Source organism: Mandrillus leucophaeus, unplaced genomic scaffold (assembly GCF_000951045.1).
Source record: "Mandrillus leucophaeus isolate KB7577 unplaced genomic scaffold, Mleu.le_1.0 Scaffold296, whole genome shotgun sequence".
NCBI classification, from domain to species: domain Eukaryota; kingdom Metazoa; phylum Chordata; class Mammalia; order Primates; family Cercopithecidae; genus Mandrillus; species Mandrillus leucophaeus.
The window spans coordinates 3439881-3455157 of NW_012103098.1; the positions used below are offsets into that span (position 1 = coordinate 3439881).

The 15277-nt window shown below is 39.6% G+C and overlaps 1 protein-coding gene across 1 annotated transcript; it reads right to left on the minus strand.

The window, feature by feature from the left end:
* Positions 1 to 10796: 10796 nt before the first annotated feature.
* IQCF2 (IQ motif containing F2) lies at positions 10797 to 12292 on the minus strand. Its single transcript, XM_011986269.1, has 3 exons — positions 12237 to 12292; positions 11971 to 12063; positions 10797 to 11231 (listed from the first exon to the last, which is right to left on the minus strand). Exons 1-3 carry the CDS (start codon positions 12252 to 12254, stop codon positions 10851 to 10853), a joined length of 492 nt encoding a protein of 163 aa, XP_011841659.1. The 5' UTR covers positions 12255 to 12292; the 3' UTR covers positions 10797 to 10850.
* Positions 12293 to 15277: the final 2985 nt, after the last annotated feature.

Sequence of the window (15277 nt, forward strand, 5' to 3'; positions counted from 1 at the left end):
GAGAACACATGGACACAGGAAGGGGAACATCACACAATGGGGCCTGTTGGGGGGCAGGAGACTGGGGGAGGGATAGTGTTAGGAGAAATACCTAATGTAAATGACGAGTTGATGGGTGTGGCAACCCAACATGGCACATGTATACCTATGTAACAAACCTGCACGTTGTGCACATGTACCCTAGAATTGAAAGTATTAAAAAAATACAAAAAAAGCAAAAAAAAAAAAAAAAAGCTTAACTTAGGATAAAAATGTTATACCTATACACAATGGAATATGATTCAGCCATAGAAAAGAATGAATTTCTGTCACTTACAGTCACATGGAGAAAACTGGAGGGCATTAAGTGAAATGAACCAGGCACAGAGAGACAAATTTCTCATGTTCTTGCTCATACATGGGAGGTAAATATATATAAAAAATTGAACTCATGGTGATAGAGAGTAGAATAATGATTATTAGAGTCTGGGCAATTAATGGAGGTGGAGAGAGGTTGAGTGAGGATAGTTAATGGGTGCAAAAATGCAGCTAGATAGGATGAATAAGATCTAGCATTCAGAAGCATAATAAGGTGACTGTAGTTAACAACAATCGGTTGTATATTTAAAAATCGCTGAAAGAGTGGAATTAGAATGTTCCTAACACAAATAAATGATAAATTCTTGAGGTGATGGATACCCCGATTACTCAGATTGGGTCACTATACATTATATGCCTGCATCAAAAAATCCCATGTACCCCACTAATATGTGTGACTATTATGTAAAAAAATACAAATTAAGGAAAAAAATCAACCACTGAGAAAGACCAGAATTAAACCGTTTTCTACATGTTTCAAGCATCATGACCATTTGGATGCGTTTTCCATTCTATCTATTTTACTATCTATTGCAGAAGCTTTAGTGCTTCACAGTAAACAAAGTTCAAAGATTCCTTGGATTTAATGAGAAATGTTTGCATTAAGTTCAATGTGCTATTTGTTTAAGAAAGCAAGCAAGAAAGTTATTTAAAAAGATTTCCAGCAATTTTGTTTAAAACAAGTAAATCCAGGAATAGGGGGTTAACCTTTAGCTATCTAGAAATTTACACATCTTTCTAGAATCATTCCTTCTGAAAAAATACCAGTGGCTAAAGATTTACTCTAATTAATGTCTATTTTTTTAATAAGCAATTAGTGTTTTTATTTAAATAAATAAATACTTGGTGATTCTTTGGATAGAAATATCAACATATCCACGAATATAAAGAATTCACTGGAGTATATTATTTGGATAACATGTATAGGATATAGTAAAAATGTATATGTGTAAGGGATATGTATATGCATAAGGGATATAGTAAAACTGTATACATATATGGGATATAGTAAAAATCTAATGTATAAAGATTAGATCCTTGTGGATGTATATCATATATATCATTTATAAACACCATGAATACATTTGGAATAATTCAACAATAAAGTTAAACTACTCAGTTAAAAAAAAGATTTAGTTTAGGTTTTGATTCTGGAGAAACCTGCCAAAGATGTCAGAAGATTCAAAACACTTTAATAAAACAAAATCACAGGTCACTGTAAAATAAGGGTCATTCATTTAACCAGAGTGATCATCAAAAGACTTCAAAAGCAGTACAATGTGTTACATGGATATAGAAACTTCAATCCTTTTAAAGCTCAGTTTCCTTAAATCAGAAACATAATGAAGACAACTCAGGAATTATCTTGATAAAACATAAAATCTTCATTTTTTAAGGTGAGTTATCAAAAAGGTAAAACAAACAAACAAACAAACAAACAAAACCCAAAAACACCTCCTTTAGTGTAATTGCTTTTTTTTTTCTTTTTTTCTTTTTGACAGAGTTTCGTTCCGTAACCCAGGCTGGAGTGCAGTGGCGGCCTCTGCTCAGTGCAAGCTCTACCTCCTAGGTTCTCGCCATTCTCCTGCCTCAGCCTCCTGAGTAGCTGAGACTACAGTTGCCTGCCACCACGCCTGGCTAATTTTTTGTATTTTTAGTAGAGATGGGGTTTCACAGTGTTAGCCAGGATGGTCTCCATCTCCTGACCTCGTGATCCACCCACCTCAGCCTCCCAAAGTGCTGGATTACAGGTGTGAGCCACCGTGCCTGGCCCTGCTTTTCTTTTCTTATTATACTTTAACTTCTAGGGTACGTGTGCGCAATGTGTGGATTTGTTACATATGTATACGTGTGTCATGTTGGTTTGCTGCACCCATCAACTCGTCATTTACATTAGGAATTTCTCCTAAAGCTATCCCTCCCCCAGTCCCTCACCCCTGACAAGCCCTGGTGTGTGATGTTCCCCAACCTGTGTCCAAGTGTTCTCATTGTTCAATTCCCACCTATGACTGAGAACATTCGGTGTTTCATTTTTTGTCCTTGTGATAGTTTGCTGAGAATGATGGTTTCCAGCTTCATCCATGTCCCTGCAAAGGACAGGAACTCATCCTTTTTTATGGCTGCATAGTATTCCATGGTGGATATGTGCCACATTTTCTTAATCCAGTCTATCATTGATAGACATTTGGGTTGGTTCCAAGTCCTTGCTATTGTGAATAGTGCTGCAATAAACATACATGTGCATGTGTCTTTACAGTAGCATGATTTATAATCCTTTGGGTATATACCCAGTAATGGGATCGCTGGGTGAAATACCATTGAGGAGTCACCACACTGTCTTCCACAATGGTTGAACTAATTTACACTCCCACCAACAGTGTAAAAGCATTCCTATTTCTCCATATCCTCTCCAGCATCTGTTGTTTCCTGACTTTTTAATGATCGCTATTCCACCTGTTGTGAGATGGCATCTCACTGTGGTCTTGATTTGCATTTCTCTGATGACCAGTGATGATGAGCATTTTTTCGTATGTCTGTTGGCTGCATAAATGTCTTCTTTTGAGATGTGTCTGTTCATATCCTTTGCCCACTTTTTGATGGGGTTGTTTGTGTTTTTTTTGTAAATTTGTTTAAGGTCTTTGTAGATTCTGGATATTAGCCGTTTGTCAGATGGGTAGATTGGAAACATTTTCTCCCATTCTGTATATTGCCCATCCACTCTGATGGTAGTTTCTTTTGCCATGCAGAAGCTCTTTAGTTTAATTAGATCCTATTTGTCTATTTTGACTTCTGTTACCATTGCTTTTGGTGTTTTAGTCATGAAGTCCTTGCCCATGCCTATGTCCTGAATGATATTGCCTAGGTTTTCTTCTAGGGTTTTTATGGCTTTAGGTCTAACATTTAAATCTTTAATCCAGTTTGAGTTAATGTTTGTATGAGGTGTAAGGAAGGGATCCAGTTTCAGCTTTCTTCATATGGCTAGCCAGTTTTCCCAGCACCATTTATTAAATAGGTAATCCTTTCCCCATTTCTTGTTTTTGTCAGGTTTGTCAAAGATCAGATAGTTGTAGATGTGCAGTGTGATTTCTGAGGCCTCTGTTCTGTTCCATTGGTCTATGTATCTGTTTTTGTACCAGTAGCATGCTATTTTGGTTACAGGAGCCTTGTAGTATAGTTTAAAATCAGGTAGTATGATGCCTCCAGCTTTGTTCTTTTTGTTTAGGATTGTCATGGCTATGTGGGCTTTTTTTGGTTCCATATGAACTTTGAAGTAGTTTTTTCCAATTCTGTGAAGAAAGTCATTGGTAGCTTCATGAGAATGGTATTGAATCTATAAATTACCTTGAGCAGTATGGCCATTTTCACAATATTGATTTTTCCTGTCCATGAGTATGGAATGTTCTTCCATTTGTTTGTGTCCTCTTTTATTTCGTTGATCAGTGGTTTGTAGTTCTCCTTTAAGAGGTCCTTCACATCTCTTGGTAATTGCTTTTCTTTCCAGGAAGCCCATTTAGAGAGTCTAGAAATCAACCTGATAAAATGGTACTTGAATTTAATCAGACATAGGAAGAGGGTGTTCAGGGTTATGAGTTTACACTATTATAGGGGAATATAAACAAGGAAACTAGTACCTTGAGCAGGAAAATACATGGCTCTTAGCAACAGTATGAGAAGTGTCCTGGTTACATAGAAAAATTCAGACACATTAAGAAAAGACAAAAGTAGAGAATGAAGCTATACTCAAGGAAAACATTGCTTTTCTAGACCTTCAAGATAAATATTTCAGCATCAGGCCATATCAATAGAGTTAGAACTGGAGGAAAAAATCACAGGAGTTGGTAAAAAGATTGAAGAAGAGAGTTATCACCCCATCCAAGCAAAAAGATACACATTTTCAGGGGGAGGAGACTGAAAGGCGATGGTGTATGACCTGTAAACCCTGTGCATTGAAGAACAGCAAAAATTGAACTTCTGAGATATAAATTTGAGAAGCTTCAAAAAGAAAAATTTTACCTCAATAAATGAAATTACCATTTTGTATGTAAAAATGGTGTACAGCGTTTCCAACCTGAAAGTAGGGAATTTAACTACATATCAGGAAGTAATAGAAACTGTAGTTTAGGAGATGACTGTTAAAGACACATTTCAGTATTAAAAAGGAAAATGTCAGGCCAGGTCCAGTGCCTCATGCCGATAATCCAAGAATTTTGAGAGGCTGAAGTGGGAGGACTGCTTGAGCCCAAGAGTTTGAGACCAGCCTGGGCAACATGGTGAGAGCCCATCCCTACAAAAATAAAAAAATTAACTGGGTGTCGGGGCATGTGCCTGTAGTCCCCGTTACTCGGGAGGCTGAGATGGGAGGATCACTTGAGTCCAGGAGTTTGAGGCTGCAGTGAGCCAAAGTCACATTTCTGCAATACAGCCTAGGGTCTTTCTTGCAATTTTACTAAGAGCAAGTTAATACTTTAAGAAAACCTTGTTATTGTAACATTGGGAACCATATTTTTTAGTTTTGTGTTAGTGTACTTTTAATATTGAAGCTTAACCTTTAGAAGGACATAAATAATTCCCTTCTAATTACAGTCAACTACACACAAAATTCTGTTAATAAATTCTCTTTCATTAAGCTTTTTATGACTTACTGAGACCACTGATGACATACTTGAACTGTCTGCTCCGTTCTATATGTCCTCTTTTCTTTTTTTTCCTTCTCTTTTCTTTTCTTTTTCTTTTTTTGGAGTCTTGTTCTGTTACCCAGGGTGGAGTGTAGTGTAGTGGCATGATCTTGGCTCACTGTACCTCTGCCTCCTGGGTTCAAGCGATTATCCTGCCTCAGCCTTCTGAGTAGCTGGGATTACAAGTGCCCACCATGCCAAGATAATTTTTCATATTTTTAGTAGAGATGGGATTTTGCCATGCTGGCCAGGTTAGTCTCAAATTCCTGACCTCAAGTGATCCACCTACCTTGACCTCCCAAAGTCCTGGGATTACAGGTGTGAGACACCATGCCCAGCCTATACTTCCTCTTTCTTAAATGATTGATGATTTTACTTTAGGACAAAAACACATCACACAAGATTTTTATACAAACGTATTATCATTTCTTTTTAACCTTTGTTACCAAAACTACATCATCATATCCATAACTTTCTTCACTGCTTCCTTTCTATCTTGTTTCATATTTTCAAATAACCTTTAAATAGCTTCAAAATTAGGTGAATTATTTTAAAATAAAGAACATACTTTAATGTTTTTCTTATATATTTTTCTGATCAAAAACACATCTTACTTTTTTGATACATTTTACATGTCAATTATACATCAATTAGAATTTTTAACTCTTAGTAACCTTAAATTGTAGTGAAAACTTTAGAAACAAGAAATTTTGAATTGTCTGTCACATGTCAGTGTTTTATAAATGAGAACCATTTTATAATTTTTAGAAACATGTTTCCCCATAGTTTAAAAATGTATATTAAGAGGCTAAAATATATTTAGGCTTTCTATAAAATTTAAGAAGCCAAAAACAAACTCATATTTATGTTCAGCAATTTGTTTAGTATTTTCTAGTCTTATTTGCAAGTAACCCAAATGTTTAGTGGGTATCTATTATTTAACATAACTTTAAGATGTCAAATTACATAAAAAGTTCATTTATATGCATTTATCTAGCTTATATTTGCATTATTTATTTATTTTTAGTGCTTGCCTGTGTTACTTATGAGAAATGGAATATTAGACAAACTAGTCATTATCTCAAATTATTTTCTTGTTAACCATTTTTATAGCCTGTGAATATCAGGCATTCACCTAAGTAGAAAACTTAAAGTTAAATATATGGATATTTTGCTGGTAATTCAGAAGATACAGCTATTTTCACTAAACCAACAATATTAAATTGTTTTTATTGATAAAAAATTACACGAACAAAGATAATTCTGTTTTAGGCTGGGTTTATGGTTCTGTAATTTTTGTGTCAAACTCTGACACCTTAAACATCTTTGAGAGACAAATATAAAATTGACCAGTAAACCCAGGCAAAAATGTATACTGACAATTTTGAACACATTTTAAAATTTTACAAATAATTTTAAAATTAGCTTATTTATTAAATATTTACTTAAGTCATGGGAACTAAAAAGCATGTGGGTTAATTCCTATATAGTTTATACACACTCCTGTTTGCCTTATTCAATCTAAATAAAACAAATGTAAGGGATTTTTGACTATGTCAGATTTTACCATGTTGACATAACATACAATACATGTATACTTACATAAACACATCCAAATACACACACACAGAGAGAGAGAGAGAGAGAGAGGAGAGAGAGAGAGAGAGGGGACAGAGAGAGAGAGAGAGAGAGAGAGATCTACATCTTTCATTTTAGAATTTTTTTCACAAGACAGTAACGCAAGCTCACTGGTTTATAAAAGACAGTTGGATCTAAATTACATTTCGGACAAAATAGGAACCTACTCATATGGCTTAACTTTGTTTTCCCTATAGGTATTCTAATGAAGCCAGTGAACTAAACTTTTGGGGAAAGCAGTTTCCATGGCAGATTGGTTTTTAAAAGCTTCTTTCGCCCCTAACTTCTTTTTGTCCTTTTTAAATTTCAAAGTTTAGGGTTAAATTTTCCATGTTTACATTTTAGCTAAGACTGGCTGAATTGTATAAGGAAAACAAAATCTCCAAGTAGTCTTGAACTAGTAACAAATCTATCTTTTGTTTGCTGGTCTGGTTTCCTGAGCATATGCAGGAGGGGAAAGACTTTAGCAATTTTTTTCCAGCTTTTTCTCTTTGGCCTCTCTGTGGCCGAAAAAGTAAAACTTTTATGCTGGACAGAGATGCCTTATGCCTTTTATGCTGGACAGAGATGCCACAGCATGGCTGTGAACTCAAGATTTTGACCCGTTTGATGTGAGAGCCTAACTTTTATGAATATTTATCTAGTACCTTTTCCTTCAGCTTACTAATTTTTCAATTAAGCATTCCATGGCCATATGCAATTATTAGTCAGCAAACCTAAATTCATAGGTTTTTTGCTTGTTTGTTTGTTTATTTTTTTTATGGAGTCTTACTCTGTTGCCCAGGCTGGAGTGCAGTGGTGTGATCTTGGCTCACTGCAACCTCCACCTCCTGGGTTCAAGTGATTCTCCTGTTTCAGCATCCCAAGTAGCTGGGATTACAGGTGCCTGCTACCACTCCCGGCTAATTTTTGTATTTTTAGTAGAGACGGGGTATTGCCATGTTGGCCAGGCTGGTCTCAAACTCCTGACCTCAGGTGATCTGCCCACCTTGGCCTCTCAAAGTGCTGGGATTACAGGCATGACCCACCATGCCTGGCCCTAAATTTATAGTTCTAAAAGGTGTCTAAGTTTTGGTTACTATAAAGCTGTTATAATTTGTAAAGCCATTAATTTGAAAGTCCTTTAAGGCTTAAAAAAAATCTTGGCCAGAATGCTATAAGGAGTAGGTTTTATCTCAACACCACTAGAAAAGTCAGCAGATTCAAAGTAGGTAGAATAAAACAGACGGAGAACTTAGAAGACTCTACATGTTAACTTTACAATTGCAGGTTTTTAGAATATTGATCATTTCAGTTCTGAATTTTTCCTGATTTAATTTTGCTCATCAGGTGCCAGGTGTGGTGGCTCCTGCCTGTAATTCTAGCACTTTGGGAGGCTGACGCAGGAGGATCACTTGAGGCCAGGAGTTCGAGAGCAGTTTGGCCAACATGGTGAAACCCCATCTCTACAAAAATACAAAAATTAGCCGAGTGCGGTGGCACTTGCCTGTAGTCCCAGCTGCTTGGGAGGTTGACAGGGGAGGATCACTTGAGCCCAAGAGGCAGAGGTTGCAGTGAGCTGAGATGGTGCCACAGCACTCCAGCCTGGGTAACAGAGCAAAACTGTCTCAAAAATAAAAAGTATAAATAAAAATAAATAATTTTGCTCATCAATTTTTAAATGTTCACAAGAGTGGGCTGTAGTATGCAGCCAGCTGGAGTCCCAGAAAACCTGGTATGCCTTAATGCTTGAGAATTCCACTCTGTTTCTTATTAATCTCTCAAGAGCAAAGAAAATTCTATAAATCCTGTTAGGGAACTTCAGGAGTTTAGGCTGGTGCTTTAGATGGTGGTGACTGCCCTAGTGGCTTTTAATTAGCCATCCTGCACTCACCATCCAGAATGTTTGTTTTTGCTTTCAGAAGATTTTCAGAAACAAGAGAAAAGAGTCAAATCAAATCAAAAGAAACCAGTATAAGAGTGTTTGCGGCCGGGTGCGGTGGCTCACGCCTGTAGTCCCAGCACTTTGGGAGGCCGAGGCGGGCAGATCACGAGATCAGGAGATGGAGACCATCCTGGCTAACGTGGTGAAACCCCGTCTCTACTAAAAATACAAGAAATTGGCTGGGTGTGGTGGTGGGCGCCTGTAGTCCCAGCAACTCGGGAGGCTGAGGCAGGAGAATGGCGTGAACCTGGGAGGTGGAGCTTGCAGTGAGGCAAGATCGCACCACTGCACTCCAGTCTAGGTGACAGAGTGAGACTCTGCCTCAAAAGAAGAAAAGAGTGTTTGCAAAAATTGTAACCTATGCATGTGGATCAAAATATTAAATGAGTTCCACAAACCAGAAAAGACATGCCTCACAGGCTGAATGTAAATTCTGTAGAAACCAAGAGTACTCAACTCAGAAAGACACACAGCTTTATACAAGAAAGAACTTACCAGAAAAGGCAAAAAGTCTTTTTATCATCCAAGGAGAGATGTATGGTCCTTTATTAAGGCTGCATGATCCAAATCAGATCCCAAATAATATCTAATAATACTACAAAGAGGGAGGCTCAGCCTGAGAGAAGACTCACCAGGGAAGAAAAGGCAAACCTTGGAAGCAGAGAGCTCAAAGGGCTCAAGTGGGTCCTGAACACCACTTCTAAGAATTGCCAATACCTTCCAATAGTGTTCTTTTTCAGGTTTCATTTCTGACACCATTTATTCCAACCAAAATAACAAACATTTGGAGAGGAGGTGGTGTAAATTATTCAACTCAGAAAATATAAATGCAAACATACTAGGGAAATGTATTGGGAAATTAGTCCAGTTGAGATATGTGATCATGAACATACATGAAGACCATGCCTCATGGTTGTTGGTTTTGTCCCAGCCATGTTCCCTTACTCTGTAGGCATGGAACAGGGAGATGGTTGGCTTCATCTCATACACGTTTGCAGAATGAGAGTGGGCCAAGGGAGTGAGGTAGTGCAGGGGAGAGACGATAATTAACCACGGAATCTGCACTAGGTAAGGAAACATGCAACAGCATGTCAGTGGTGGTGTCTGTAAAAAAAGGGTGGTGTCAATAAAGTGGAAGACCTTATCATATCTGAAGAAATATTGGGCTTATTGAAAAGGTGAACTGAAAGAAGAGAATAATCAAAGAATGGAAAATTAGAAAAAGCAATTTAAACAATAGTACAATTATTGGTGATGATGAGGTCTAGAGCATCACTGTCCAATGATTATTTAAATTTAAATTCAATAAAATAAAAACTTCAACTCCTCAGTTGCACTAGGCACATTTCAGGTGCACCACAACCATATGTGCCTAGTGACTACTATATTGGCCAGCATAGAGAGAGATTTCCATCATCACAGAAGTTCCATAGAATAACACTGTTTTGGTATGACTGTGGGAGTGAGTAGCTGAGGAGAAGAGCAGAAAAGGTTTATTTGGGGTTAGAATGGAGGAGATTGTAGGGTCATCTTGACCAATGATAAAATCAATAATTTATCTCAATAATTGAGATAAAAGTAGGGGTAGGGGTAATATCAGAGGGAGCCCTGTTTGTCACATGGCCCTTGGGGAGAGGAGAACTAGTGAGGAAATTATAGAGAAGAGATGAGATTCTGTAAACTTCTGTTTTCCACTAGTCCTTAGGGTCACCACCTAATCATTAGCATGCCTAGCCCCAGCCCCACCTACCACTAAGACCAGCCTCTTATCCTTCACCTGGGGCTGCACTGCATTGCTCCCGGGAGAATCAGCCAAATATTGTCATTCCATCTAGGTGCTTGTCAAAGAGGAAACTGAGGCATCCCAGACCCCAGCCGACCTTGATTCTCGGTTGACATAGCAGAGCCCAGTAGTCCATCCATATGTGCAGCGGTGCCCAGAATCTTCAGGAAGATGGAGCCCAGTTGCCTCCCAGATCCCCCAGTGAGAAGAAAATAAGGTTGGGAATGGGAACTGGGACTTCTGGCTCTGTCATATATCAGGACAGACTGGGGCTTCCTATGGCCATTGTCAGTCCAAAACAGGGTCCATGGACACATGGGGCAAGCCTCACTGAAATTCTTTCCCAGGGAGAAGAGGAAGCAGCAAGGTCCAAGTCTCAAGAATCTCATTAGCTGGGGGAGCCCGTGAGACACACCAGACCAGGTTAGACCTTTAATAGGGACAGTAGACACAGTGCCCTTCTTGCCAGCCCTTAGGAGTTGATGATCTCAATGTGGAACTGCAGGTGAGTGGCTGTGACCACACAGTGGCCCCGGAGGACAGCGCAGGTCTGGCAGTTGTGGCATTGCCAGTGGCCCTGGATGACGTAGATGGCGTTGAGCACCTGGCAGTATCGCCAGTGGACGCGCCACATACGGACCAAAGACTGGAGCTTGATCACTGCCCTCTCTCTGGTTGCGTAGGCGATCAGAGCTGCCTGCCGTTTCTTCTCCAGCACCCTGGACAGCGTCATCCGCCACCAGGACTGAATTATCCAGGCCCTGAGGGCTGCATGCAGCAGTGTCCTGCGCACCAGGGTGCCCCGCCACCAGGCCTGGATCTTTACAGCTGCTTTTGTTATTCTAAGTTTTGCCTAGGCAGAGACAAGAGAGATCACTCAGAAAACTTCCTGCCACTAACTTCTAGGATCTTCCTGGAAGGAGCCTGGATTTTCTCTCTCAACGCACAGCCCTTCCTCAGAGTTCAGGGGAGTTAGCAGGACACTGACTAGGAGCCAGTGGACCTGATGGTGACCTTCCTCTGCCACTGTGGACACATCATCTCAATCTCAGAGTCACAGAGTCCTTCTCCAGACTATCTCTGCAGTGCATGGATCAAGGGAAAAACCATTAATAACTAGAAGGGTGCATTAGTCATGTGCAGGACCTTGTTAGTCACACTGGGATTGGAAAGGTCTCATAACCTTCTGGCTGGTAATTCTCTGCTAATTCCAGCCCCAAACCACTACAGGCTGATTTCTGTCTGCCACGACCATTTTTCAATACTGTGGTAGATTTTCAATACCCTGACCACATGTTCTACTCCAAGTCTTTCCATATTTTGAACAGTCTACTCTCTAATTCTAAGTTCTCACATTCTCACCTCTCAGCCTCATGCATTTCTTGATGGTTTTCATTCTTTCCAATCACTCTCAATGTCTCAGTCAGGCCCAGATCCAGACAGCCCAGGCTGAGAAGGGGATGGAGGACAAATGAGCCAACATTGAGTTGACTCCTAATTAGACTCTGGATCCATAAGAGGCAAAGTCCCACACCTCATAATGTAGATATAAATGTTCTGGATTTCTCTTAACTACATGGAATTCTTCTCACCTTGACTTTATGCTGTTTTTTCTTCTGCACTGTCTTCCATTCAATGCTTTCTTCGACATCCTCAATTATAATTAAAATTAAATTGCCTTTGGTCTGTCATCAGAATTAAATGGGAAATACATAAATGAGTTAAGACTGTTTCTTTCTATGGCTCTATACAAAGACAATTACTACTTTAACATCCTCTCTTTTCTCAAGTCCTGTAAAGCCCAGGGAGATACCCACCCACCCCTGGTCCACCTAATAGATCTGGCCATGTCTCTTACACAAAATCGAACCCTCATGGCCTGTCCTTAGATGGTTCATTAGCCCTGATTTCTCTGCTCCCAAGGTCTGGCATGAGTAACATGAGTGAGGAGAGAGCTCTGAATTCACAATTGCATTGTGACATAGGGATTGGTGCATCTGCCACAGAGATGGGTCTCTGTCAGAAATAAACTCCAGGGGAACTTGTACTGTAGCAGGATGAGCTGCAGACAAAACCCCTCAGACACTGGTTTAAAGAAAGAAGAGGCTTTATTTGGCCGGGATCTTGGCAGACTTGTGTCTCAAGAACCAAGCTCCCCGAAGAAAGAGTTTCTGACCCTTTTAAGGGCTTTCAACTCTAAGGGGTCCACGAGAAAGAGTTTTGATAGATTGAGAGCACATGTGGTTAGAGTAGGGGGGTTAATCTTTAAACCTCAGGCCTGGTCAGTGGCACTGGTTGGTCTTGCCACTGACTTCATTCCTGTTGTTCTTCAGCTTTTACTTCCTCCTTCTCTTCAGAGACAGGAGACAGTAAGAGAAATGACCTCTCTCCTCAGTACCACCTGTCTACTTGCCTACTGTCAGAGATATGTCAGAGCTGAGGGTGGAAAAATAGAGCACTTGAGTGCCATTCCATAGCAGGGCTCTCCTCATGTGAAGTCCATCCACAGTCCCTTGTCATTATCAGCGGCCTGGCAAAGCAGGGAGGACCATGACAGTGCAACCCCTTCATTCTCCAGTGTCTGGTGAGATTTAGCACTTCCTGTCTTCCCTTGACTCAATGCCTCACAATGCCTTGGGAAACTAGAAAAAGATACACCAGACGAATCCAGAAAGCAGTCAAGTAAAGATCAAAACTTAAATTAATGACATAGAAAACAAAGATGGGTAGTGGAAAAAAAATTTAAAAGAGTGTTCTGACAAGACTAGTTTTAAAGATACACAGTTCACCAACCTGGGTAATCAAGAAAGAGAACGAAGTGGAATGAAAAAGGTGAAATAGCCACAGGGAAATTTAAATAAGTACAAGGAAATATTAATGGTGACAAATTTGAACACTAAGAGAAAAAGATTTTCTTTCTTTCTTTTTCTTTTTTTGAGATAGGGTGTCACTCTGTTGTCCAGGCTGGAGTGCAGTGGCACAACTTTGGCTCACTGCAGCCTTGACCTTCTTGGGCTCAGGTGATCCTCCCACCTCAGCCTCCTGAGTAGCTGGGACTACAGGCACATGCCACCATGCCTGGCTATTTATTGTTTTCATTTTTTGTTCTTTTATTTTTAAAAATATGTATTTATTTAGATATGGGATCTCACTATGTTGATTGGGCTGGTCTCAAACTCCTGGGCTCGAGTGATTCTCCCATCTCAGCTTCCCAAAGTGCTGGGATTATAGGTGTGAACCACCATACCTGGCCGATTTAAAATTCTAGGAGTTTTATAGCTTTAGCTCTTACATTTAGATCTTTGATCCATTTTAAGTTTTGTGCATGGAGTGAGGGTAGGTTCAAATTCATTCTTTGATTGTGGATGTCCAGTTGTTCTGGCATAATTTGTCAAAAAGACATTTGTTTTCCCATTGAATGGGCTTGGCACCCTTGTCAAAATTAAATTGACCACAGATATATGGGTTTCTTTCAGACTCTCAATTCTATTTCACTGACCTATATGTCTGTCTTTGTGCCAGTACCAAACTGGTTGGATTACTGTTGCTTTGTGGCAAGTTTTGAAATCAGGAGGCGTGGGTCCTCCCACTTTATCTTTTTCAAGATTGCTTTGGCTATTCTGAGTCTCTTGAGTTTCCATATGAATTTTAGAACCAGCTTGTCAATTTCTGCAAAAGAAATCTGCTGAATTCTGATAGGAATTATGCTGAATCTGTAGATCAGTTTGGGGAATATTGTCATTTTAGCAATATCAAGTCTTCTAACCTACAGACACAGATGTCTTAATTTGTTTAGGTCTTCTTACACTTCTTTCAACAATGTTTTGGAGTTTTCAGTGTACAAATCTTGCTCTTTTTGTGTAAAATTTATTCCCAAGTATTGTACTTTTTTTGATGCTGTTGTAAATGAAATTGTTTTCTTAATTTCATTTTTGGCTTTTTCATTGCTGATACAGAAATACAACCATTATTTGTTATTGATTTTATATCCTGCAACCTTGAATCATATAATCTGCAAATAGTGAGTTTTACTTCTTCTCTCCTAATCTGTATGTCTTTATTAATTTTCTTGACTAAGTGCTCTGACTGGAATCTCCAGTACAATGTTGAATACAAGTGGTGAGTGGACATTTTTGTCTTGCTCCTGATCTTAGGGAGGAAGCTTTCAGTACTTCACCAGTAAGTATGATGTTGTGTCTGGAACTGGTTCCTTCCAGTGGGTTCTTGATCTCGCTGACTTCAAGAATGAAGCCGTGGACCCTCACAGTGAGTGTTACAGTTCTTAAAGATGGTGTGTCTGGAGTTTGTTCCTTCAGATGTTCAGATGTGTCCAGAGTTTCTTCCTTCCAGTGGGTTTGTGGTCTTGCTTGACTTCAGGAGTGAAGCCGCAGACCTTTGGAGTGAGTGTTACAGCTCTTAAAGGTGATGTGTCCAGAGTTGTTTGTTCCTCCCAGTGGGTTCATGGTCTCACTGACTTCAGGAGTGAAGCCACAGACCTTCACAGTGAGTGTTACAGCTCATAAAGGTAGTATAGACCCAAAGAGTGAGCAGCAGCAGGATTTACTGTGAAGAGTGAAAGAACAAAACTTCCACAGCATGGAAGGGGATCCAAGAGGGTTGCTGCTGCTGGCTCTGGGTGGCCAGCTTTTATTCCCATATTTGGCCCTGCCCACATCCTGCTGATTGGTCCATTTTACAGAGTGCTGATTGGTCCATTTTTACAGAGTGCTGATTGATGCATTTACAAACCTTTAACTAAACACAGAGTGCTGATTGGTCCATTTTTACAGAGTGCTGATTGATGCATTTACAAATCTTTAGCTAGACACAGAGCGCTGATTGGTGTGTTTTTACAGAGTGCTGATTGGTGCATTTACAAACCTTTAGCTAGACACAGAG

Bases quoted from the DNA above. Each gene is read 5' to 3' on its own strand.
- IQCF2 (XM_011986269.1), bottom strand. The intron at 11,232-11,970 runs GTGAGAAGAATT...GTCTCTGCCTAG, and splicing joins AAAAACAGCATAAAGTCAAG to GCAAAACTTAGAATAACAAA.